The 27,864-nt window shown below is 39.1% G+C and overlaps 1 protein-coding gene across 2 annotated transcripts in view; it reads right to left on the minus strand.

The window, feature by feature from the left end:
- Positions 1-27,864, minus strand: part of KCNQ1 (potassium voltage-gated channel subfamily Q member 1) — a 323,629-nt gene that overhangs the window by 240,138 nt on the left and 55,627 nt on the right. For both annotated transcript variants that reach the window (XM_057372145.1, XM_057372144.1), the window contains exons 3-6: positions 7,420-7,546; positions 5,639-5,717; positions 4,573-4,669; positions 3,857-3,997 (exon numbers count right to left, since the gene is read on the minus strand). In XM_057372145.1, the coding sequence (XP_057228128.1) occupies positions 3,857-3,997; positions 4,573-4,669; positions 5,639-5,717; positions 7,420-7,546 (444 nt within the window). The remainder of the gene's footprint in view (positions 1-3,856; positions 3,998-4,572; positions 4,670-5,638; positions 5,718-7,419; positions 7,547-27,864) is intronic.

Genomic DNA, 27,864 nt, shown 5'->3' on the forward strand with positions numbered 1-27,864 from the left:
GCTAGATTATAACTCCCTAAAGAAAATGTGTAAAATAGAGTATTATAATGGAAATACTGACTCAAACTTTTCTCTAGCATAGTAAACATGTTGGCATAATGAAATTAAATTGATACAAGAGCTCACACATTGAATTTCACTGAAATGCAGCCTGTAAAATAATTGTTTTAATTAGGAATAAAAAATACATTCATCCACTGACTATTTTAGATCCTTGATCTGATGAACATCACCATAGACTTCAGTATTAAGACTAGTGTTGTTTCTATTAAATAYGCATCAAAACTCTCAAGGGGGGAATATGAAACAAAAACCCACCCAGAAAGAAGAAACAGTAATGTTCATCAGCACTGAGCAGGGAAGGGATTTTTTCCTAGGCTGTATRGGGCTATGGGGAGCACAGAAAATAATCAGGTAAGTAAGGATGTTCTGTCTATGAAATCCTTGCTGCGTACCTTGGAAAATCTGGACAGTTAAACAGCTACAAAAGACAAGGATCCCTAGATGTAAGAATATCTACATCTATACCTCATAAGTAATGATTTTAGAAGGTTTCTTTGCATCTAGCCCACAAGACTTCATCAAATGAGAGCAAAATGTAGTTGGAACTGCTCACGGARACAAAGCTCAAAGATGAGAAAGCAGAGGCAAAGTGAAGAAATATCTTGCAAAAAGCATTTAAAAATATCTTCATCATTTCATTCATTCATTCATTTTGACTACTGGCACTGGGGAACTGGAAAAAGCATCATATTACATTTATTTTAATTGCTAACACTAAACCTGTTTTTGAAAGAGATACARATATCCTGCCACTGGCAGAATTTATACAACTTACACTGCATTCAAAACCAGCAATAATACAGACAACTCCTTATGCCATAAGGTGACCTTAGATCTCTCTTCAAGAAGCCCATAACTGACATGGCAAATAGCCACAGCCCTGAGTTCTCAAGGAAATCAAAATAAAGCCCAGGGGGCCAATTTACATATGAAAATGGAAAAGCAATACAGACTTATAAATAACAACAATGACAATGAAGAACATTTAATTACAAGTTATGCACTCTAGGGCTATGCCCGTAGTCAGCAAAGCACAGCAATTTGACAGTATCCAGTTCCAGATGCAGCTTCGTTGTGGTAACACAGACCTTTTATACAGTTTACTTCAGCTATATTACATATTCTGTTACTGCAACCCAAAGAATTTATTTAGCAGTGCACAGATACACTGAGATAACAAAACAGTGCAGCACTAGAGAGTGAGAAAAGGGGTGTGAGAACACTTTCAAGGACTTTGTGAAGCAGTCTCTACTACATCAGGGAAGCCCATTTTCAGAGAAATGAGATCACTTATCTGTGATGGTGTCTGAGACAGGATCTGTGAATTATCCTCTTCTGCAGATTCAGCTCAAAACAGACTGAGGCAGATTTTCATTGATCAGAATTTGAGGTGTTTAAGTGGTCCAGAAAATTCTGGCCAAACATAACAAACTTTTGAGATCTAACACTTTGAGAAGGTTTTTATATAAGTTTGAGACCTTTATTAGGAAGAATCCTTGTGACTTTCCAGTTATTCATAGAATCATAGAATGGTTTGGGTTGGAAGGAACCTTAAAGACCACCTGTTTCCAACTCTGTGACACAGGCAGGGACCCCTTCTGCTAGACMAGGCTGCTCAGAGCTCCATCCAACCTGGCCTTGAACACTGCCAGGGATGCAGCACCCACAACTTCCCTGGGCTAGCTTCTTGTCTGTCCTAACTTCACAGGGCTTTTTCATAGCAGAAAGCATGAAAAATATTACACTATCAAGACACCAGAAATGGATGGACCTGGATCCATTTCAGCTTTGCTCTGTTAAATCTTTTTAGCAGTTAGGGAAAGTGTGTTAGAGCAGAATAAGGACACCTAATTCCGCTTTTAATATTAAAGAAATTACATTATGTGTTCATTGAACGCAGTCTCACACTTCATGTGGCATGCTGMACACAACAGAAGTTGTAACAGAGAAAAAAATATTATCATTATTAAATGTATTGATTAAATAAGTTTATTGTAATTAGGAAGACAAAATAACTGGCATACTTATCAACCGAACAATAATCCCCTGAAAGGAGAGTATTTCAATATCCTGACAGATCCTGTTGCTTCTATGGGAGGTTTTACTGTATTTTCAGTAAGCCAATCTGGTCTGTCACATACTCCATTTTTAATGGCAACGCCAATGACAGCGTGTGTTTTAAATGCAGCTACATCTGCCACTGTTAATTACCAAGTCATCTGACCACTGTAGTGGAAAATAAAAATGCCATAATGACATGAAAGCATTGAAAAAGCTACTTGACAGAAAGCCACTTGCTTATGCTACACAGTAAGTCTTCTGGTCCTAAGAAAGCCTGTATTTAACCATGGCAGACAGCAAGAAAACAAAATCTGTTGTATTCAAAAAGGGCTACATATGCATTTCAGCACCTATAATAGATTTGCTCATCAACAGATCTTTCCTTCCTGAAACAGCAAGTGGTAGTTTGGAAAGAGAAGACTATATAAACACACAAAAACATAGAGGGTTATTAAAAATATTTCTTAATAAATATTCTTAAACACATATATGTATTTTATTAGTGAAATGCAGGTGTTAGTGTTATCATTCTTATACAGAAGACTTGTCGGTCATATTTTTAACAGAAAAAAAAAGAAAAACAATGCCTTTTGATTTAAAGCAGCAGAGAAAAAGCTCTAGAGAATCAGCACATTTTGAAAATGTGAGCATGTTAGCAATCAGTGATGTCTATGCATTTTAAAGACCTGTAGAATTTACTGATGACAGTTTATTTGATTAAGCTAATAGAATTAAAGCAGATTTAGAAAGTGCCATTGCTTGAATGATAAGGAAAAATAGCTTCCAAAAAATACCTTTCTTTGAACTGTAATAGGAAAAGGAAGCAGGAACAATTACAGATGGGAAATCCCAGAAAAAAAAATAGCTAATCTAGTAATTATGTATTACATGAGAAAAAAAGAGGGAATAGTTACTAGCAGAAGCAACAAAGTTAAAATGTTTATGAAAATGACTGCAGAATAGAGCTGCTACATGGTAAGCACATAAACAAAAACACAGAGACAACTGTCACTAGCAATACAAAGAAAGAGAACTTTACCAGAAGAACTAAAGATACRTCTCCAAGAAAGTTGTGGCAGCACCCCAGAAAAAGCTGAGAGCTCTAAACAAGATGAAGTGTTGACACAGCACAGACAAACACTGCGTGAGGATAAAATGTGGCTCTCAGAGCAACATAACCACCTTAGAAAAATCCTGTGCCTGAATTTCCTAAGTATCTTAGATGCTTCTTGCTCCAGAACTAGCCCATTTTGAATTAATTGGGAATTACTGTCACGGGTCAAACTGCAAAACGAAGATAACTGTTTTAAAGAAAAAACCCAACCCAATGAAAAGATGGACAAAAAACCCTGAACACCACCTGATCAAAAAAAACTAGCCCTGATTTAGCAAGACTCTTACCACCTTAGACAAGTGAACAGTACTATGAGAAAGATAGCAAGAACTAATCATTGTAACAATAGGGAAAACAGGAAAAAGAAATAGAACAACATGTTACTACATTTTTAAATGTAATTTGATCACTTTAGATCACATAAGACTGTAATCAACAAATAAAACTACTTATCTTCTATAGTATTTTTGTAGTGTCACAGAATTACAAAACCAGAAAGTGYATTGGAGCAGTAAAAAGCTTTTTCCAAGTGCTATTCTTACTCCGTGCATGCTTGAGTTTTACTCCACATTGGACAGTCTTAACATCTTTCAGAACATGTGAGATTGCTATACTTACTACTCCCCACCACAGGGCATCTGCATAGCTGCCAAACTCTGTTTCTCCAGAATCATTTACAGCATCTTTCTCAGCCAGGTAGACAAAATAAGAGGAAAAGATCAGGCCYAGAAATCCAATGTAGAGTGTAGTTATCAGTTCCTGCAAAAAGAATCAAAATAATGGCATTATGATCTCATTGAGACACTTAAATTCCAAACGCTAATGGGTTGTAAAAGTAGCTGGAAGAGAAGAATGCAATTTCAGCAATTATTAAACACTGACACTGAGTGCAGGCTGTGCAAATTAACAAAAATCCACTGAGCTCAATGGTGACAGAATTTATAGCACTGATGACTTGGTCCAGCACATTGCCAACACAGTCAAAAACAACCTCTTYACTCGCAAGCAGAACTCTTCAACCTCCTGGCCACCAAAAAGCAGTTGGGTAACGTTTTCAGACAGTGCCAGATTCAAAACAACTCTGGAATTTAGATACATATTTTAGGAAATTTGCAGACTCCTTTCCAGAAGTGTCATTTTCTGTTGCTAAGTCCAAGTACAAATCAAAATTTGCCAAAGGGACAGTGAATATAAGGTGAACAACCACACTTGGTTAAAATAAATGATTACCTGTCACCACACCAAACACAAGTGACATCACCAGCATGTCTGCATGCATGCTGTTCTGAATTCAAGGACTTTGACATCAGTYGTGTCAGACTGCTCAAACTTACTTGTCTGTGGATGAACACCACCGATCCCAGCAGCCTCCACGTACCGCCCTGACGGTCAACATGCAGCATCCGCAAAATCTGCAGGAAACGGATGCCCCTGGAACACAATTTCCAAATTAATGAAGAGAGTCAAGACACAAGAGAAGAAAAAGAGGTGGAGAAGGGAAGTCTGGCTTCCAGAAGACCATTTTAAGTGACACCTATGTCAGATTTAGCAGCCTGTGTGTTTTCCCTCCCCTCACCCATCTTTCTTCTTGTTTGTTATGAAGACAGCCTGGGGAGATGTGCAAGGGAAGGACTGACCTTTGCTCACATGGTGAGTGTGAACTCAGGAACCCAGGAATTTTGGGCACAAACTGTAAATATCATAGAAATTATTCATCAACTCATACTTAACCTGCTCACCAGGATAGGAAACAAAATACAGAGCCAGATAACTAAAGATCTGATTTCCTTATCTTTGAGGAATTTCATAAGCCATTTGAACCAGACAGTCCAATAATATTTTTAAATATTCTTTTTATGGCAGTTGCTGCAGTCCTGGAGCACTGCTGCAGCTAGTGTGAAGAGCAAAGTACACTGCCATGTGCTCATCCAAGAAAACCAAGCGGTATAACCTTCCCAAGCACAAGGTGGATTCAGTCCATCAGGAATTCACAACCACCAATGTTTTATGAAAAGGCAGCTTGAAAATCTCAGAGATACGAAGATTCAAAAAGTTGCTATAAAACTGAGCCAAAAAACTAAACCAGGATTTGGGCAGAACCCACCTGGCTGAGGAAAGGGGGAAAGAGGGAAAGAGAATGTGCTTCCCTATCCCCACTAGTCATAAAAGCATTACAACAAAATTTTATTTCCCCTACACTTTGTGGGACATCCACACATGACTGGTGTGATGTAACTGCTCATTACATGACTCTGGGCAGTAATACATCTTCTCCAGCAAGAATTAAAACAGGAGGTAAATTAAAAAAAAAAAAAAAAAAAAAAAANAAAAAAAAAAAAAAAAAAAAAGAAGCCCCACTGTGCTCAGAGAGCATTACTTTCTTTTATTGCATACAATTACCTGATAGCTGAGGTTGCAAAGACTTGACCTTTAGAGCCCACACAAAGAACTATCATGGAAGCAACAACTACAATTAGATCTGGAAAATAAGTCAATTGGAAAAAATTAGTTAGCAGCATCTTGCAATACTTCTTCAAGACTACTAGAACCAAAGACAATACTACTTTTAAGAAAATTTCATCATGTGATCTGATGGAAATGTTTTACAGGGATGGGTCCAAGATGGCTGCAGTCTAAATGAATGAGGAGTTACTGTCAAGCAGCCTGGAACCCTTGTGAGCTATAACCCAGGAGGAATTTCAGCAGTTTCCACCTATTCTCTCTTCTGCATGTTCTATTTTCTCTTCTGTGTTTAGACAGTGTTTTAATTGACAGAGATTTTGGGGYTTATTTCATATGCAAGAAAATTGCCTTGCTACCATTTCATCTGCCCAGGTCTAAAAGGGAGAGAAATTTGGAATAAGTACATGACTCTAATTTAGTTTAAGTCAGTCAGTACTGTACTCTAAATTTATGTGCCTCAGGCCTAGCAAATTTTGGAAAGGAACTTTGTATTTTGGAGAATYAAATAGCTCTTGATTCATATCTGGGAAAGGAGAACTACTTTCCAGGCTGAATTAATTTGGATGTTTCAGAATGCTTAGTGTTCCAAGATCCAAGAAAAATGGATTGTGGCCAAAGTGCAAAGATGCAAAGTCTTTTCATAGWTGCAGTCACACCTGAGATACAGTTGCTATTTACAGATACATATATACACATACATATATATAAATATAAATATAGATATATATATGGATGGATGCACAGAGGACTAAACAGAACTATTTTATGATTGTAAAAATACTCAGGTACATAATTTTTAATTTACATTCATCAAAACTGTAGATAGTTAATGAAAACTTATGTCCTGTACTCGAAAACAAATATTTCTGAGTAGTGGAAAAATCTGTGACACAGAACAAGAATTACTAATCTTCCATAACAGTACTCCTCTTCCAAAATCTGGTTCATTTAGTCCATTTATGTTTCAAGTACTTAAGTACAGGGCAAGAGTCTTTACACAGTTCTCTCAACACTGGCTAACAAAATATACATTGAYTTTGGATTATGTTTCTTTCAGTGAAACTGGTAAATGAATGACAAGCATTCTAAAAAAACAATGATTTGCAACATATATGGAATACTGGACATAATTTCTAAGAATTCTGAAGTCATTTTAGGAAAACAACTGAAGTGAATATCAAGGGAAATCAGGCGTCCTGCTCCAAATGCATCGCYATATTATCACCAAAATATGAAAACCATATTTTAATTCAATTTATACACAAAGCAACTACAGAGCATCTATTGTGCTCTACCATGCAGTACACATCTCAATTAGAGTGCAAAATAATTAACTATACAAATGGCTACTGAGGGGAGAAAAAAAAGGGCTGTTCAGTATCTTTAAAAAAATAGAACTGGAGCTTTTGGACAGTGCCTGGGATCCTCAGGTCACAGGAGACAGGACTATGGCCAAGACTTATTCCTGGCAAAACTTAAGATCACTTGTTAAAAGAAAACACTCTGCTCTTCTGGAAAAACAAACCAAGCTGCAGTTGTTCTCAAATGACAATGCCATGAATTCCTGAAARGAAAAAAATTCAGATCTACATTTATGCTAATGACAAGGGCTCTTGATCTAACTTGGCTTCAACTACTGCAGAAAACTGGCTTCTAAAAACTTTTAGGGCAAATTTTACTCATTGTTTACATCAACTCTGCAAGATTTGCACACTCACCGATGATTGAAATAGGCTTCCGAGCAAAACGAAGCCTTCCCCATATTCCAACGTATTTACTGCGGCATCCTGCTGACCATAGCCGAACCACRTATTCTGTTCCAAAGAATACCACTAATACAATTTCCTAAAAGAAACACACASGGAACTAGGTTAATTCTCTACTCTATGTATATCTTTCATCTGTTTTCAGGATGTGTTAGAAAGTGATAAATAAAATGTAAAATTAGGATGATGACAAATATATCAACTATACCAAAAATTATCTGAAGTAAAAATAGGAAAACCTGTAAGAGTAGAAAAAGAAATTATTAAGAGCAAATTTAAATACTTTGATTGCATGCTCACATTTGGCTTGTCTACACATACTAAAACTGAAAACCATTCTGTGCAATTCATTTGGTCTAATTCAAACAAAAGGTTTCCTGACCGAGCCAAAGAAAACAAGCAGAGTCTGTATTTAGAATATGAATATTTTGCTGGCTTATTTCATTTCGGGAAGAGGTGTGCTTCACATGATCATCTTAACTTCCCTTCCCTGGTCTTCCTTTAATCTCACATGTATTGAAAAAAGATTTCTAGCATCCATCATCAAATATGTCCATCTCCAGGTGTGCTGAGGACAGAGTGAGCTCTCTAACACACCTTCCCTACCCTCTTGTCAGCATTTAGGGGCTTCAGCAGCAACAGCCAGCTAGTCCTGCAGCACTGCCGATATCAAACTACTTATAAACTACTCACCTATACTAAGGTACAACTTTGGAAATGCCTTCAAAGTGACAGATGTCAAATACATCTGATATTCTTGCTGATTAGACAGAAATGCAGTTAGGTCCTATTTGGAACATCATCAACGTGCAGATAAACCTTGGTCTCGTACACACCGGATGACCATGGCAAACCCAACATAGCTACCTTGAGTAACAGGGAGCTGCAATACTTCCTTATTCGCCAACCCAATTAATAAATRGCCACATTCTCTATCAGAGCCAACAACAAAATCTACCTATTGAAATGGTAAGAACGGCTCATCATTGAAAACACACAACACATGGCATAAAGTAAGAGTACAGCTGAGAAGCCAATCTCAAGATGTCACAGTTATACAGGTTAATGCAGATTAAGAGAATGAGCTCCTTATTCCAAAGTGGGATTTCACATAAAGAGCAACTGCAGAGACCACAACATGGTGTTGAACATTTTACCCAGCCCTCTCACACGTCTGCAGGCTTCACTGCTGTTTTGCGTAACAAACTGGCACATGGGACTCAAGATGGTACCTATGATTATTTTCTTAATTAACTGAAATATCCAGGGCACAGCCCTAGTCAGTCAAGATGAATGGGAGTCATATTACCATCTTCAAAAATGCATGGGACATTGCCCTGAAAACTGAGAAAAACAGTATGTCTGTAGAGAATAAAAATAGTGGGAAAGGGGTTAGGCATCAGCTGACTTGGCTATAATACTTTTGTGCCTCAGAAACAGCTYGATGGCATAAAAAACTTGTTCCTCTCAGGGCATGAAGGTCTTGAGGTTCAACTCCGTGACACTTCTAGAAAAGCTGTAGAACATGAGCCAGGAGTCTTTCCCTKAATTCTGACATCTCATAACCTATGCAAGATGTCAGATACAGTAGAAGTGACAGATACACTACTSTTCATAGTCACTATTCAGACAGTATTCAAGTCAGATTTTTGAGATATAATGAAATTATCTACAGCCTTGCTTGGAATAAACATAAAGCTCAGACCCTCCAACTCAGCCAAGAATCTCTTCYACAATTTCCTTCTGAAAGGATCCACCAGAGCCCTCCACCCTTTTTTTTGTTTTTAAATTGTGCAATTATGAAATATTTTTCAATAAAGATATAACAAACATCATAAATTGAAAGTAACAGTATCTGCACCAGATGTTTTAAGAAGTCTAATGACAGAAGCTTCAAATGCAATGAAACTATCTTTTGCCCAGGAAGACAAAATGAGAAAATTATAAGCTCTCCTTGATATGAAGTGCTGTTGAATTCTCTCAGAGAACCAGAGGCAATACTGTCTGCTCATGTGATTGCATTCCTTTCACAAACATGGTCAATCAACSCTAATATCCAAGCGTTCTCCTGCATGCTGAGTGCTAGTACACTGTCCTTCATCACTAGCATGGAGGAAATTCCCTTAACAAAAGACAATTCCAACCATGCAGGGAACAAAACTGTCCTTCATTCAAAATAGCTCATCTAAGGAAGGAATATATGGCTTCACATCATATGTGATAGCACAGATAGCACAGTTCAGATAGCCCCAAAAGCAATTACTAAAAGCAAAAGTACAAAAAAAAAAAAAAAAAAAAAAAAAAAAAAAAAAAAAAAAAAAAAAAAAAAAAAAAAAAAAAAAAAAAATCCCAGAGAAAAAGTTAATGTTTTAGCACAATGGAACCACAAACAGCAGTGTGACCAGGCTCCACCGCCTTGTCAGGATCACAGTTCCATTTCTACAGCACTAAGGTAGGAAGAGAAAGCCCGGATTGTGCTTTAAGGGAGTGAGTATTCTCCACGCAGGACATTTGCATGGGAGCTGTGAGCGTATGTTTCTTAAAGCCCCTCCATGGTTCACTGGCTAAGGCACACCGGCAAGTATGCAAATGGGGGCTGTCCCAAAGACAATGCGACAGACACGCACTCAATGGTTACTGTCACCCAGCTCTTTGCGTGACATGCAGACAAGCTCAGAGAACATTGATTGTCCTATAGACTCCGGTGACTGGAGGGAACGACCAGTCGGCTTACACCAAGACACATTTTTCACTCCTGACGTTTTGATAAAGGCTTATTGACCTAAATGAGACCCAAGTTATTCAGGGAACATCGGGGGTGAAAGTGCACAAGCTGTTCTTCATGGTCATACACAAAAACGCCAGGTATCCATTAGCAACTGGCAAATTCCCCCTCCCCTGCCCGTGGCTGTGTGACAGACAAAAGTGTTTTTAATATCTTGTGTTGCATAAATCTAATAAGTAGTCTCCTGGGGGTGGGGGAAGCTGATGAATTTCTGTCTGTACACTCTTATATTAGTGGCCAGAAACTTGCAGACAACAAGAAAAAAGTACATTAGAAAATTTTTGTGAGCTACTAAAACATTCCTTGCATTTTCCTGATTAACAGCTTACCATGAAATTTATATGCACTAGAAAAAATAACTGCCGGCAAAAGGCAAGTGAGCATGGGAATTAAAGCTCAGTGGAGGAGTTTTCCTGTTTAAAATTATATGCACCTAAGAACTACACTGTGTAAGGACCATTCAACCCTGTGTAACTTAATAGCAATCTCCTTTCTACAAGGTGGAAACAGAAATACAACACTGAGATTAAAAACTTACATGGTACAAAAGAGCYCTCTAAGATGTGACAGTCATGTACATTCATACTGCGGGCACACTGGGGCTGTCTTGAGGGAAAATATTTTTTTCCCTTTTTTTAATTATTGATTTCTGTGTGATACCCTCACTTCTTCCATCCTTCCTGCTCRGCCCAGGTATATGCATAGTGTCATTTTCGTGCCTTCTCAGCCACACAATCCCAGCACAGCCAAAGTAAGATATGGCATAACTTAATCATGTGGCTAATGTACAGCTTTCACCACCTGATGAAGAGATTTAGGCAGGATCAATAAAACACAGTTGCCTGACAAATATACCCGCGCTTTCTGCTAGTACAGTCCACACCTCCAGAGTTCCCAGGGTATTTTGCTAATAAATGCATCTTGAAAAAGCATTCCTTTACTACTTGATCCCCACTGGGTTAAAAGAGCTACAGTCCTATGATGGGAAGCATCTGATATACACATTGTGAAATAAAGGGCAGTAGCAACTCCAAAAGGAATGACAGGGTCTTGAAACTTAACTGAAGGAGATATTTTTAAGCAATTAGTCAGACTAATAGCTTGGGAGAAAAAACCTACCCAAGAAAATGACAATGAATGGATCATGACACTATATAAACAGCTATTTAACAAATACAGAAATTGTCTTTGGAGGCTGAGAAGGCATCTGCATAGAGAATATATTTCCCGTGGCTCAAAGTCTCAAAGCTGTAACTGGTCATGGAGCACCACAGTCAGGCAACCATTTGATGTGGGATGGCTAGATGAGGTCATCCAAAATCTGATACAAACAAAAATGCTTTTTTTTAATGAACTCCATAAATGTAAGGGAGATAAAATACATGTTATAGGAACAAGGAGGCAAAGCATGTTATTCTGATTGGCTRTTGAAGACCAAAAACTGAAGACCAYATASAGTCTGTTGTGTCTYCCATAGAGGTGTCTGCCCTCCACACAGAAAGGAGAGRTGACARACACAGGGAAACAAGAGGCAYYGGTGAGGGGGAMAGCTTCAAGACTCAAGAATGCCCTTCTTGTAGTGAAGAATTACCTCCCTTCTCAGCATTTTACTGGGAATACAAYTCCTATCCCTGTCTGCCATATCACAAGCTCTATTACCTTACCCTCATAGTAGAGATCAATCACATTRTTCCCACAATTCTGGCCAATCTGGCTTCAAGGATGATAAAGTTCCYATTAGTTCCTTTAAACAATTAAATAATCCCTCAAGTAGCTTACACAGGGATCATATTCCAACCACCATTACTTCAGCTGTAAGATTCCCATGGCACTACTTGCACTGAAACCTATTTTTTAGGCAAAGCAATGGAATATTGCCACCACAGAGCAGTAAAGTGGAACAGTAACCTCCTCACAGTCGCAGGCAGCAGCAGTGGAGTGAGGCACTGCCACAAGCTTTTTTCAGAAGTCATGAAAGGCAGGACTACTGAAGAAGCCAAGAAAGGGGATGACAAAGTAAAATGACAAACACTTGCTATCAGTCAAGGGCTGTGCGGCTGAATTGGGCAGCAAACAGGCTAAACATCTTCACCAGCAGAGATAAAGCATCTCTCTACTCCTCAAAGGTCAAAAAAAAAGCAGGAACATGTCTCTCATACAGAGCAATAACAGACTCATACAACAGTTTGTGGCGGAATGAACTTTAAAGATCATCTGGCTCCAAWGTGCCTGTCATRGGCAGGGAACTTTCCACTAGATCAGATTGYTCAAAGCCCCATCCAACCTGGCCTTGAACACTTCTAGGGATGGGGAATCCACAACTTCTCCARCTGTTCCAGTGCCTTACCACCCTCCCAGTAAAGAATTTAATCCTAATATCTAATCTAAACCTGCCTGTTTCAGTTTGAAGCCATTTTCCCTTGTCCTGTCCTCTTATAAAAATTCCTCTCCAGCTTTCTGGCAGCCYCCTTTAGGTGCTGGAAGGTGCTGKAAGGTCCTCCCAGAGCCTTCTCTTCTCCAGGCTGAACAGCCCCATCTCTCAGTGTGTCTTCACAGGAGAGGTGCTCCAGCCCTCTGAGCATCTTAGTGGCAATAGGTTGCATTTACACTGACAGAAGGGCAGCACACAAACCCCAAACACKACAGGCTCCGTGGTAATTGAGCAAGAGCTGGAGTTCACTTCTCAGCACTCTGTTCACCTGACACATCAGAGCTTGCAAAATGCTTCAGACAGCACTTCTGTATAGCCCGAGCAGGGTATGCAAATTAACAGCAGCAAAGGCAACTGTTTCTTCTAATCTCACCCACTTTGTATAGAGAGGGCCCTCTTTGTTCTATTGAGAAAGGCAGGATTTTTTTCCTGAAAGCTGTACTGTGCTTTCTGAGACACACAGAACAGCAAAATCAGATGGCCTAGGCAAATACACAAAGACAGGCACCAGCTCAATAAAGTAAAAATCCCGACTTGATGAAGTACAGATCAAAAATAAAAAGACTAATGGTTTCTCATATATATAAACACGGAGCAACAGCAAGTCTCTGAAAYGCTATTTAGAACTGGGGATTTTTTCCCCCCTACTTAACCTCCTCGCTTCCAAAGAGCTTGTAAATTACATCTTTTCAGAGGAAAACAAATAATGCTAAGTTTAGAAAAAAATGTTTAAAGACAAAACCCTTGGTGTTCCTTTCTTTCAAAAGCCTGGTTTCATTAGCTAAAATTCTTTATCTAGCAAATTTGGCACCAAATGATTAAACACGCTATAGAAAACCGAAGACATGGTATCAGTATTACATTTCTACTTTCAGAGGCCCATAATTAATCCCAAAWAACTGGACATCATTAAAGCTCCCTTATTAATGTTTTTAATTAAGATGAAATAATGTTTCCATGCGCGTTCATGTTCTGAAAAAAGGGATGCTTACTAGGGGACAGAGTTAAAATAGTTGATTGTGACAAAGTTTTTTTTTATTCTCCCTTAATCAGTGCTGAGAGCACATAACAATAGCACTGGGACCATTAAAGAATCCTGCAGGCCTGCAATTTTGGGTTGAGATTTTTCCAAAGGCTCCAAGCAACTAAACCCTATTTAATTTCAATAAGAGACGGGCACCTAACTCCCTTAGGTGCATGTAAAAAGCTTTTCGCTGATTTCCTTCGCTCTCTTCTCACTAGAGATTTCAGCCAAACCCAAATGCTGGCAGTTGRAATTTATCCACCAGCCCCAAAAGTCCTCAGATGTCAGTGGTGAAACTTTGMACGTGAAGGCACCGTCTCAGAGCATGGCTGCGTTAGAGCAACTTTCCACACCATCACCCCTGCACAAGTCTCTTCATAATGCAGCTGTCTTTAGCTTTTGAACTTGGTTGCTGATGATATCCACCAGGAATTTGCARACGTGAATTAAGCTGGGCTGGCACATTTAGTTTACGGCACTCATTCTAATGTGGAGCTCTCCCCCATCACAAAGTATGCTCAAGAAGTAGACTTCAAACCCAAAGTATTTGGCAAGAGAAAGAAAGTGTCAACCATACTAACCCTGATGCAAAAAATKATTAAAAATCTCTACTCCTTTCTGTTTATTTCATAAACCTCTTATTCAGGGCTTCATAAAAGTCTCTRGAAGGAATTCATTCAGGACACTTTCTTTCAAAGTGAAAAATGCTCTGGCTTTTACCCAGTGCAGCATATGCTTAATTTTATATCTCWCTGAATTCAAAGGAACTATTCACCTCCACTTCAGATGAAGCACACATGCACCCAGTTCACAGATATGCAAACTCATTCATTAGTACATAGAATATGCTAATACGAGTTGAAAGGAACTGCTACAGACTATTAAAAAAAGAATCAGTGTAAGCCAAGCAAGTCTGTATTTCTGTGTAACAGAGAACGGTCATAATAACACTATTTACACAGTGGCTACTTTCCTTGATCTGAGCATTTTCATCCTGTCAAGTATCTTGTTGCATGCTTTTTATTAAACAACCTTTCTCAATCCCTTTTTGAAAAGCTACTTCATACCCACCATGCCCTACACCAAGCAGCTCATAAGTCTTGCCGTTGCTCCACAGCTAACACAGAATTTATTGAGGGACCTCAGGAAGAGACTGTATGCCTGTTGTTTTCCAGCTACAAATGACAGAGCAATAAAAGCTACCGTGTCTCCCTGTGAAGCAAACTTCTTTTATACCCTTAGACTACCACTTTGCAATACTACTTCATTCTGAGAGAAAATAGATATTGAGTAATATCTCTTACCTGTAAGCAGAGCCACACAAAAGGAAGAATTTGGCCATGATCTGCCTAGCTTGACCTGCAGTAGTTTCATTTTGTATATTTAAAAGGGAATATAAGGGTAGATGAAAAAAGGGCATTTTTAAGATGTAATGGTCAAGTTCTGGTCACCTGCAATGCAATTAGGTAACAGCAACACTTGAAATCTAATGATCTCAGACATACTATCATACTTTTTTTGTTGTTTGAAGCCATGTTGTGATGGCACCCAGGAAGCATTAACACATTTTTAAACAGAAATTAGAAAGAGGATCGAAAAAAAATATTTTTGTTCCAGTGGTTTTGAAAACCTGCTGCTCGYCACCCAGGCGAATGATTCAAGATGAGATGCACTGTGGATGGAGGACAGCTGGATATGCACAGTGACATCATGGGGCCCCCCACATCTAGACCCCATGAGCTATTTATGGCCTATTTCAACAACTTGCTCCCACAAAAGCAGATACAGAGTATGCTGATGAGCAGCTCTTTCTGATGAAGTTCTAACTTCTTGCCTCCCTTGCATAGGCCAAACATCTCCCCCAGGCATGGCCCTCCCTCCAACAAGGGAGTTACAGAACGGTCCTGTGTGCTAGGAAGCCTTGCTTCAGGATTCTCAGCTCTAGCCTTCCTGCTCCTTTACATGGTTTTGGCTTTATGGGACTTTTTCTGGGATGTGATATAATTTCCACAAGTAAGGCATTTCCAGAAGACTGAGAAGACACCAAAAGTAGGACACTAATTTTACATTTAGTTATGATATCCYCTTTTTCTTGAAGCAGCATGTTTTCAAAATCCATCCTCCAAAAGCAGGATTTCTGGCATAAGCAATGTCCACACTTCAGTAAAAGTTTAAAAAGAACTAAATTTCAAATTACTACCATCAGTTTCAACTTCCTCCAGATAAAAAAAAAAGGAAAAAAGAAAACTTTTTTTTTCTGTGCTAGCAGGACAAAGTTCCACTTTAGAGACATCAAGTCCTGAAACAAAATCCTCTTAGAGGCAGGGCGTTCCTTTCACACACCTGGCTGACTGTTGCTCAGTTACCAGTATCAGGCTCAGCACTGATAAGGGTTCAAGTGCCATATTTCTGTTTGACATTCCCATAAACACAACCTGCTTTTGCCTCAGCATACTTGAGCTCTCTCCCAGGCCTGCTCCAGGGAATACACATCATGCTCTTCCACACAGCTGCAAAAACAGTCACACACTAAACCTGCAGTCCAGGCACTTAATACTCCTCACAGGAAAACACATGTGCTAGTTTAAGCTAATAAAAAACCTCTCAGATGTCATATGCACACAGCCCATTCAGTCAGCATTTTACACTTGCCTCTAAAATTTGTGAAGGAGGAGAGGAGACTTATTTGACATGCAAAATAAACGTAACTGAAGGCAACAAAGTCAGCATTTTCAGCTAAGTGGCAAATACATTTCACGTACTGAGGGCAAGTAGCTYCCTCCTGGTGCCAATTTCCTGCACCCATTCCAACCAGCGAGCACTGAACAGTTGTAGCCATCATTCAGCGCATCAGGATTCGAGCATTCCGAAATGGGAACTTAATTTATACCAACCAAAGCACATGATCAGCTCTGTGCAAACTCTCTCCAAAGCTTTGACAGCRTTCCAAACAGACCAAACTAAACTTACATTTGCAAAATGAAGATATAAGCCAGATCTCTCTGAAGTTGCATACCCCATTAACCAACCTACCGTTATGTGCAAAGACTTATATTTTTACACGAATTCACGTTTCTATCAGTTTTGGGTCCAACATAAATAAATGGTGCAAAGGCTGCTCTTTGCAGAATTCAAAGCTACTAAAGGAGAACTGCAGCTCTGTGAAACTCCCTTCACTCACTATCACCTTTTCTCTGCTCCCTTTACAAATATAGGACAAGTGCACTATTCATTGCTGGAATAAAAAAATACTTTAAAAAGCCATGGCTGCCTCAGTAGCAGCTGGTCTGAGCTTCAAGACATCAAATACCTCAGAAAACTAATGGGCATTATATGGAATGAATTTATAAAGAAAAAAAAAAAAAAGAGGGGGAAAAAAAAAGCAAAACAAACCACCAAGCTGGTATTTGGCAGAATTCAGCAATACTGCATTCCAAAACTCCCAAAACTCATTGGAAAAGGAGGGACGTTGTAAAAGCAGTGCCTAGGACATGTCAAGAATAAACTCAAGACTCTGCACAATACCAAGCAGAGGTCACCCAACCAGAAGAATCCCCTCTGCAGACTGGTACTTGAAGAATTAAAAACAATTAAAAGTAATGGGCACAAGGAGTGTGATTTAGAGATGAATGAGCCTCTTCTGTGCTGTAACATTGAGTCTGACCTTCATTGCCCAGAGTACACTTTAAAATACACATTATTAGAACAACCGAAGTATTAGTTATGCATTTTAAATGCATTAACATACCAGAACATCCAACTGTTAGCAATAACCCAAAACTTCATTTTATTGCAATCATTTTTCTAAAGCATATCTGCTCTTTTTATGAACTACATTTCCAGGTAATTCATGGAAGGATTTTTTTCTAGGAATAGCAGAATTTTCTAGGCCCTTCTCTTTGATCTGAGATTTACTGTTGTTTAAATTATTAACTAAACAAAACTAGATTTGTAAACACACAGTTTCCAAAGAACCCATTACCTTCTGTGATGAAGGAAACTTCAGACTTACTCCACAGATTAATTCTGCCAATAATAATAAAATTTTTCTTGGTGATTTGGTTGGGGTTTTTTAATATCAAAAGATTATCCAGTGGTTTAGCTTTCCCTTTACACCTTTCCTGCAGTTTTCAATACTCACAGTTTTAAAAAGTTGGCTTTACTATGTCTGTCCTGCTAAGATCTCAAGATCCCATTTTGCTAGACATCAACAAAAAACTTTAATCTAGACAGCAAAGGTCCTACTTCCAAATCAGAGAGCCAAGATTACCCACTGGAACCAAAAATGTTCATCCTACATAAAAAGATATGTGTTCACCAACAATGGAACTGGTAAAAACTGACACTTTTACCAGTTGTCTTGACAGAAATTAAGCAAAAGGTCACATTAAAGAAAGGTGACTCCTTGCCTTAAAGATACTCAACCCTAACATTTACTAACCCACTATGAAAACCACCACCATGTGACACATAACTGAAACACGTGACATTCTTCACATCACACCATTACTGAGAGGTGATAACGTTTTTTCTACCATAAAAGGTTCTTTTATAGAAATATTTTCTCAAAACACAAAATAAATAACTACCAGGCAAAGCTGGTAGTGAGAGGAAAAAAAGGCGGACTCCCGATGCATAACCACCAAATCTGCTGAAAATGGTTTTAATGACAACCTCGTGTTTCCCCTTTCCCCAACATGCAGCACATTTACATTAAACTTTATATGGAAGCGTCAACAGCTAGTACTTGTTCAGGGTTTAATTAATAACTTTTACATTACACTGGAAATTTACAAAAGGACTGCCTTGTGTATGATGTGCATTTTCTCATCAGCTGATAGCCAAAGGAAACCTACCAGATATGAAAGTATGGTGAAGCTGTGTCCCATAACTGGGTATTTGAATATTTATAAGCTATTGCACTTGGGATACTAAAGCTGATGACATGAGTGCATGTTTTCAGTAACTCCATCAATAAAGCTTTCTTCATTAAAAGGAAAGCTGCCCCCAGCAKGTAAGAGAATCCTCCTATCGTGTACCACATTACCTGTCCCAAATGGCATGCTGATAAAACCAAAACCATTGTGCCTATTTAAATATCAAGCTTCACAGTGCTCTAAAAGTGGTAGAAACTCTCTGGTAATCCTTTATGTGATTTCACACCTATTCAATAATAGTAATGGGTATTTCATGCTATGAAGACACGAACTATGTTCATCTTGGGTGCTAAATTACTCTGAAAAACACAGTGAAAGTCTCTTTTAGACACTTTCTGAATTAATGGCAGGGTCATGGAATTGAATTAGGTTATTTTTTAGCATTAAAACAAACAACAGCAAATAATGGTGGTGGCAGAAAGAGCAATCAGTTCTCACAGCAACACCAAGCAGTTACCACCTTGCAACTCCTCGCACTGCTATGAGAAATCATGTTTGACTGTTTCACTATCAAGTGTAACATTAAACATGTATACATATTTTTYAGCATGGTGAAGAGGGTGAACAAGCTTGGGGAGAGGCAAGCTATTGCAAATGGGAGGTATTTGTGTACTAACTGGCTACTGCACTGATGTTTTCCACAGAAATTCTGGCCACATTAGTTTTGGCAGCAATCAAAGAGTACTTCTGGAATTCTTAACAACATTCAAGGAGTTTCTTTTAACCTCACTTTGTGTTCTGCAGTCCTTTCTACTCTTTAAAACAGGGTGTTTTTTTCAACTTTCAACTTGTTTTACTGTTAAAAAGAATACAAAGATAATTCAGTCACAACTCAGGCTTAGAGGAACCCCACTGAAGTATTTATCCCTCTTTGGGAGCCAAGATCTTCTTTTGCTCAGGTTGTACTGCTGCTCAGTACGCTGTGCAGCTCTGCCTGTGAGCCAATTCAATCACAGGACCCAGTGATAAAAGAACCTATTCACAGTTYGGCAGGAAGAACACTTCTGACATTTTGTTTCAGGATTAGACTTCAGCTTGAGGCTTTAACACTGAGCTGCCCATGGCACATCACACAGATCTGATTTATGACACTTATTCACTCTGTAACACTTTATTATTGAATATCTCCATCCAAATCAATGGGATGACCACTGAAGCAAGCTGCAACCCATAACAGACAAGCTCAGTTGAAGCTATCTGTTGAAAAGATTACACCCTTACACTACTTATATGCAAGTTCTGAGCCACATAACCAACAATTTATGCTTCCTGAAAACAGACCAAAGCCAGCATGTAGCCAGGCATCAGAGATGCAATTGTACCATATTCCAAACACCAGCTAAACTCTCAAACACCTCTGTGACCACAAGTGATGTATTTTCAAGCATGTTCATAACTACAAAACAATTACACAAACAACATTATTATTTATACCAATTAAGTAAATTACCATTAACTGCCAAACTAGAAAGTGACCTCATGGGGACTCTAAGTACTTGAATAAGGTAAAAATGCATTCCCTTTTCTCCAGTTAATGAAGAGAAATAGGGACATACAAAAGGAAATCCATCTCAAGTGCCCTGGGCACACTGAGATGTAAGCAGCTGTGATTTTAGGAGTACCCACCCTTTTCCATGGCAGGACAGCATATGTGACTGGCTTATACTACTTAACCTAACAGACAGCTAAGAGCTGCAAAAACCCCCAGACATCCTAGAAGAACTGCTTTGAACTCAGCTTGGGTGCAACGGAATAAAAAGCAGAGGAAATTCACTATCGGTTCTCGCTTGAGAGAGAKGTTTGTGAGGGATTTCTATTTTGGGGCTGGTGTCCCTAGAGAGGTCCAAGTGATTACCTTGTCTACCTCCGGTTTCCCTTTCAAAACTCCCAAATCCACAAGTTGATTTGGACAGATCAGAAGACCAGGCATGTCAGAGAGGATTTTAAACTTCCTGAAAGTGTTGTGAAAATAAGGAGCCTAGTGGAAAAGAAATACCCTCTCTATACCCTGAGAGGAAAGATTTCATGTTAATAACCACACTGACTGGAATTCCCTAATTTTTGTCAACATACAGTTTCACAAAGACTTATTGCAAGTTTCAACCACAGCCACCTGGCTTCATAAGAACAAACAAACAAAATGCAGAAAGGCAAAGAACCACCCACCGCAAGACYTCCAAAGGACCATTGCATCTTAAAGTCTTTCTATGATAATATAATTTTTCTCTGATTAAGTACAATTTTTTCATATTGATTCCCATAGCCAGAAATTCTAAACTGTGAAACCAAGAGTTTATTTTTCAGTTTCAAGGATAGTTCATTTGCCATGAAATTCAATATGAAGTCCAGAGTGGAAAAGAATATACTTCTTTCATGCCATCTTTGTCAGCACCCAYCCAAATGGTACTTCACATTGTTACATGACTGTTTCCAGGTAGAAAAGAAAAGCATTTGRGGGAAAAAAAATCTGACACCTACTTTCAATGGTTTTAACTCCACAGAGAGATGAAACTCTTGGTTCATCAGAGCATGAGCTCAGCAGACAAAGAAAACCAAAGAATCTTCATTCAATAAGGTACATACATTCATCAGGTAATCAGTCACTTCTTCAATCAACTCAGATTGATTAAACTTCTTTCATTAACTGATTTCAGCTCATCTGCTTTATTAACATCTATATAACCCACCTGGGGCCCTTGAACATCTGCTGCACTTGTGTGATTTGGGAAGCTCAGGCCCCTTTTTGTTTATCATAAGCATTTCTCAGATTTCTGTTAAGGCCTTTAGATACCCTTTAGATCTTTCTTAAGAACTATGGCAGCTAGCAGCTCTTATTCACCATAAAATCATTTATTGCTGTTGTCCAGCAGAGCTGAATGCTCTTCTCTCATTCAACATAACATGCTCAAACAGAAATCATGGGTAGGGCTTTTCAAAGACTGACAGCTCTGCTGGTCTTCCATAAACAGAGAGATACAGTTCGGGCTTATGCCTGTCCACACATTTTCATCTTCCAGATCATGATGGTCACAACAACCCAGTGAGTTCAAATATTTGTGACCTGGAGTAGGTGTCAGTAGCAGGTGGGGGTGGTGGAAGATCAAATATTTTTTTGTGCCCCATGTATTCAGGATGTTCCTGTTGGGCCTCTTCAAAGACACTTTGCAAGATGTGTTATTCTTCCAGAAAAGCTATCATCCACCATATTTACTGGCATATGAAAAATACACAGTGATGTCCTAACGTGCAAATGGAAAAAAAGTTCCCATTCTTCCATTTCCTCCAAATTTCTAAATGTCACACAGTGTGAGCTAGTGTGAGCTGAYAAATTTTATGGTAAACAGGAAAAAAACAAAAGCCATTGTACCCAACGACCATATCCTCAGTATAGTCTCTGCATACTGGATGCAGAATTTGTTCCACAAAAMTCAAATGGGAATTTTCCTGTATTGTATGCAAAATTATGATCCACAATTGATTTAATTGATGCTAAATAGCTCAAGACTTTGACACATATTCAACAGTTGTTTTGAGGTTTATTTATAGCTGCGAAACTGTTTCAGAATATTCCCTAAGAGCTAATTGACCCAAGATTTTGGGGGTGGGGAGTGAACTTTATAGAGTACAGGCCATCGTATGTTAACATACACATTATCTCACACTACACAGAGTTTCACTAAGATGAAAGGCTTAGAGGGCTCACTGTATAATAAAAGGAGCTCTTGTAAGCAAAAGAAATAAATGTTTAGAAAGAGAAAACTATCTTTGATTTAATAAAATCCACTCCACACTGAAGAATTACCTCATATTAGACAGAAACCTCGGCAYGGGGAAGAGCAGGGGGTGGGGTAATGAGTACAACCACTAGTCTTCCTTACAAAAATATTTATCTTATAGTAGTTAGATAATCTTTGACTTTCGAAACTGCTGAACCAGTTGGTTCAGCATCATACTATTAAACCAAGTYAAAAGTTTCTGTGGTTACTATCAGATGAAATGAGCTAATTTCCCCTGAGAATTGGCTACACTGACCAGATGTCTTTAGCCAGCTACTCCCCAGATCGAGCAGGAGCAGCACATGCGATGCCTGCTCTGTTACCATGGGGACAGGTTTTCCCATCCACTCTGCAGCCGGGCTTATAGCAGCTACCAGCTGTTGTCTCGACTTGTGCTCCATCAGGAGAGACTGAGGAAAGAAAGTGGGAGACGTAGCRCTGAGCTTCTCCCAGCCCCAGACCTCATAAACTTTAACCACAGTCTCCAGCCAYCCTCAATCTTCCCAGCTGCTGCTTGGGCTCGCTGCTATTGTTAAAAGCCGCCTCCGGTGCTTCCTCGCTGGTTTTGCAGCCTCGGAATAGGTCAGTGGCGGCCCACAGCTGATGGGTGGAACGTGTTCAATTGCTGGGCTGCAAACTTAAGGATTCCCCAACACACGCTTCCAGCCCAACATTCCCATCAGAGTGGTTTTATGAGCTTAAATTTAAATCTCTAGCAGAAACCCATTTCAGGTTCCTGACATTATTCTCGCTCCATACTTTCAAAGAAAAACTTTGTGGATTAATGGCTCCCTATCCATCCTGCAAGGCTGGTTAATGCCTTCAATCCCCAYTGCTTTTTAACTCCTGTGGAACTTTAATCCTTCTCTGACCATGCTGATGAGCTGCAGAGAAACAACGCTGGTCAGGATTTTCATTCTTGCATTTTCTTTTTGAATGCAGCCAAGTTCAAATGTCTAATTATAACATTGCAGAGTTAATGATCAATTTAACAAAGGCTTKAGAGTATCTTTGAAGTCATAACAACCAGCCAAAGGGGGGTTTAAAACGTTAACTGCACAGGGAGCCTACGTAGAGAGCTTTCTTAGGATTATCTCTCTCACTTAACAATGTTGAGTCATTTCAGAATACTTCAGCAACCCCATGGCTCGATCTGGTTGCCACATAGCACAGAGCTCCAGCTAGTGTTTATTTTATAGCTCCGAGCAGCACCAATCATTACCCTATTAATTCAAGCACGTTTAATTCAATGTCCTTCAACTACTCAGTCAGGCCTATTTGTAACTCTTAAGCAACTCCAGAAAGGTACAGCTTGTCACCACATTTATACCTAACAGGCGCTAATCGCCRAGGTTAGATATACAATGGAAGTAGGGTATACATAAAGACAGTTACAAGTGATATTCGCTGAAACACACGATATGCAGCCTCTGCTGCTCTGGCTTGAGGCACACTTTTCTCCACTTACTGAATTCGCCTTCAGATGTACATAACTCCTGCCAATGTCAGTGTATTATAAATACACATCAGATGACACACTCTGACCCGTTTACTTTTTAATCTGACATATGTAGCCACTCATATTTTGTATACATTACGCACCGCTGCCAGGCTGAATCAGCACATCCAGCAATAACAATAAGGGCATGCTTRGCCTACAGCAATACAGAGAGCTGTCCAGTCTCCTCCTCACTTTCCTCTCACAACAGCCCAGCAGTCAGCATCACCAGACGGTTCTACAGGGACTTTTTGTGTCCCCAGTTTGGTATCAGACAAGGGTGAAGGTGAAAGTCATTAACCTGCTTTAAGGGCAAGCGAGCACTTAGGATAAMAAAGGAATTACAGAAGAGGGAGCAGCCATCGCTGGTCCTCCCAAACGAGCTGAGGAAAAAAACCTCCAAAATCTCAGGCTGCCTGCAAGATCCCAACCAACAGTTCCCTTTGCACTCTACTGAAGAACAGGGCTGGACATGTTTCCTTCTTTAAATTACAAGTGAGGAAAATGTGTCTCCTTCTGGCTGTGAACAGTCTGTAGTACTGGGTACTCCAAGAGGAGCATTTCAGGAGTTGAACCGATCAATGTAACAGCCACCCTGAGGCTTGTGCTGACAGACAGGGCTGTAATAAAGAACTTGCAGCCTCATAGGGCTTTATCAGTAAAAAAATTTACATATCCTTTTTCCTCAGAGCTGCAGTTACAGACACATTGCCTGTATGGTGACATGTAGGATAAGTAAAAGCTGCAGAACTACATCAGCAAAAATCAGTGTTTCCTCTCTACATCAGGTGGTGCAATCAGGTTTCCTTTCAGATCTCCTGGGAGATTACATCTTATTGCTTTCTTCATTTAAACCCAATTTCCCTAGACCTTATCTACACGGCAATTTCCACTTCATGGTGAGTTTGTTCATTTCATCCAGGTAGCTGCCTTCACAGCCCTGCCATAGCAAAGGATTACAGATGCTTGAGACTAAAGGTCAGCGAAGCTCTGACAAAACATAAGGCAATAGAGAAAGCTGAACGATGCTAAAAAAGGCTTTCAGTGAATCCCTGAGCACACCACTGCAGGAGTAAGACCATGAAACTGGCTTCTCATTTTGGGAGAAGTTTTCACTTGAACTCAAAAGAATGCTAGTCTTTCCAGAGATGATCATGAAGTTACATTCCACGGAGGTAAACGGATAATTTTTTGTTCTATTTCAAAGCAATTTTCCCAGAAAAATCATATGATGAAATGGTATTCGGACATTACATCACAACCATGTCCATCCTTATTTCAAAGTGTACAACACAGACATTGTGCTGCAATAGCAGTCCAGAATTGTGTATATCTAATAAAATATAACTGCATCCAACAAAGAACGAGCTATCAAATCTATTTGCTTCATCATGCTTTGAAAACACTAGACTTCAGCTAAATCAGAAAAACAAGCAAGTTCAGAAGCTCTCCTGAGGATGTTTAGGATCCTGAAATCAGGGGCTGCATAACAAGGCCCTACATTTTTTTACAGTATTTTACTGATACAGTATTTTACTGCTACACAATAGCAATAAGTGAGCATTATCTCCTGAGAAAAAGTCTTCACTTTGAAATATTTCAGTGGTTTAGCAACCCCTATCCTATCCTCCCAAACTGATAAGCAGTAGGAGCAACATTTGCACACCTGTGAAGAAAGCTGGATTCTTTCAAGCATAAAATGTCAGAGAGATAGTGGTGACAAGATATATGTTAACTGACAGATACATCAGAAAGATTCACCATACTTTTTAGAGATTTTAGAAGCCTGTGCTTCATTTCAGAAATACAATTARACCTCCATTCGTCCCACTTCACTTTCTACAATTAGCTGGAAACCCCATGGCTCAATCCATAAATCTGTGCAGGAGAGAGGCATCTGCAAAAGCACACCTTTGACATCCCAGCCTCAGATTAGATGGCACATGCTCATACCCAAGTTTCAAGCCAAAGAAGCACTCAGGTTTCTGAAAGCTATGAAGTACAATCAACAAATAAAAAAACCCTAAGTCAAACCAAGAATGCTATGCTACCGTGAGATAAATGAACTGATTTTCTGCCAGGTCAAAGTGCAGGTTAAAAGAAAAAAGTGTATGCCAATTCTTCATAGGCCATAAAATTTTCATTCTATTGCATTAAGTTAATCTGAGACCAATGGAAGTTCAAATCAATGATACAGACTGTGAGAAATGGCAGAAGCCAAGGAGCCACTGCAGATGACTGTTTCCCACCTCTTGTTGGAACAAATCACAYTCAGGGGATAAGCAGGTGAATTTTTGGGTCCACTGGTATTGAGCAGAAACTATCTCATAGATTCTGGTTCAAAGGTTTTCTTTTTGTTCCCACCATGGTGTGACTCAGCACCTTATAGTCCCTTCTCATGTTTATACAACTCAGATCTTGAACACCTAAAAAATTCAGAGAGATTCTTCATTTTTAGGCATTATGTTTTGAGGTGCAATACATATTTAAAAGCTGCTACTGCTAGTTTATCCTTTCTTGTGCCAATTCATTGAGTAGTTTGTATCCAGCAGATCAYAGCTCTAAATTTTTGGCACAGGAAAGCCCCTTAACATATTTATATGACAGCAAAGTCTCTCCATGTTTAAAGTCAACAGTTATGTCTTTCTCTGTCCAAAACACACATTGCTTTCATGACAATATCTCACAAATAGTAAGAGGACAACCTGCAGTACAAGGTTCTTGTAGCTTCAGTCTTTAATATTCCCCTGCAGAAGGTTGCAAGGTACAGGTGCTCGAGTCACTACAAACACTCTCCAAAGCTGAAATCTCTGTCCAAACAGGAATAAGTAGCTGGGTTCAGTATGCATACAAAAGGTTAGGCAACATTATCATTTTCTCTTTTCCTTAATTTAAGCGTTTGGTTATGTACCTAAATGATGTATTTATTGCCAAATGTGTTTTTAAATGCACTTACTAAAAGAYATACACATTGCACTGCTACAATCCTTGATTAATCACCAGTTTCTAAAACATGTATATAACTTTTAAAATCCACCTGTTTTGATTCATCTAATGCCATGCACTACAGCAAGACAGAAATAAAACATGTTATTTGAAGCTTTCCTTAACAGTACATTTGTCAATGATACTTGATCAAAGCATTTGCTTTGACTGTGCCATATTTGTTTAACTATAACTGCTTATTTTATATAAAGAGTTCTGAAGAACATAACCTCAGTGGATGCCAGAAGAATGTGGCTTTTAAACATAACCTTATATTCAAAGAGCGAAATCAAGCTCTAACAACATAAGCAAGCAAAATTGTCTCATGCACACAAACCCTTCCTGTGGGTTTTTTTTTTTTGTTTTTTGAAAGATTTAGTGGCAAAACCAGGATCTAAGTTTTTTCCTTATAAATAATTCAGAAGACAGTAGAGAAATTMATACATGGTTGTTGCTTTTTGAATAAATTTTAAATTTCTACTTTAGTATTTCATTACCAGAAAACTAAGCCTTTCACATCAGAGAAGGTTTCGCTGGCTTCTGTGTGGTTCATTTTCTTGAGATCAAGTCTTTTGAGAGGGCTTGGTTTGGTTTTTAATCTGGTGTGTTTATCTGTTTGCCACAATCACATTCTCACACTTCAAGGTGGTTTTTGACTTTAGGGGTGGTTTGACCCTGGCTGGACACCAGGTCCCCACCAAAGCCACTCCATCACTGCTCAGCTGGTCAAGGGAGAGAAAACACAAGGCTCATGGGTTGAGATAAGGACATGGAGAGATGAACCTCAGCAGTTACTGGACAAAGCAGACCCTACTTGAGGAAATTAGTTAATTTATTATCAATCAAATTAGAGCAAGATAATGAGAAATAAAACAAAATCTTGAAACACTTTAGAGTCACCTGTCCCTTTTCCCAAGGCTGAACTTCACTCCAAAATTCTCTGCCTCCTTCCCACCACAGG

This window comes from Malurus melanocephalus, unplaced genomic scaffold, assembly GCF_030028575.1.
Source record: "Malurus melanocephalus ecotype Western Australia unplaced genomic scaffold, MMel_1.1 scaffold_165, whole genome shotgun sequence".
Lineage (NCBI taxonomy): Eukaryota > Metazoa > Chordata > Aves > Passeriformes > Maluridae > Malurus > Malurus melanocephalus.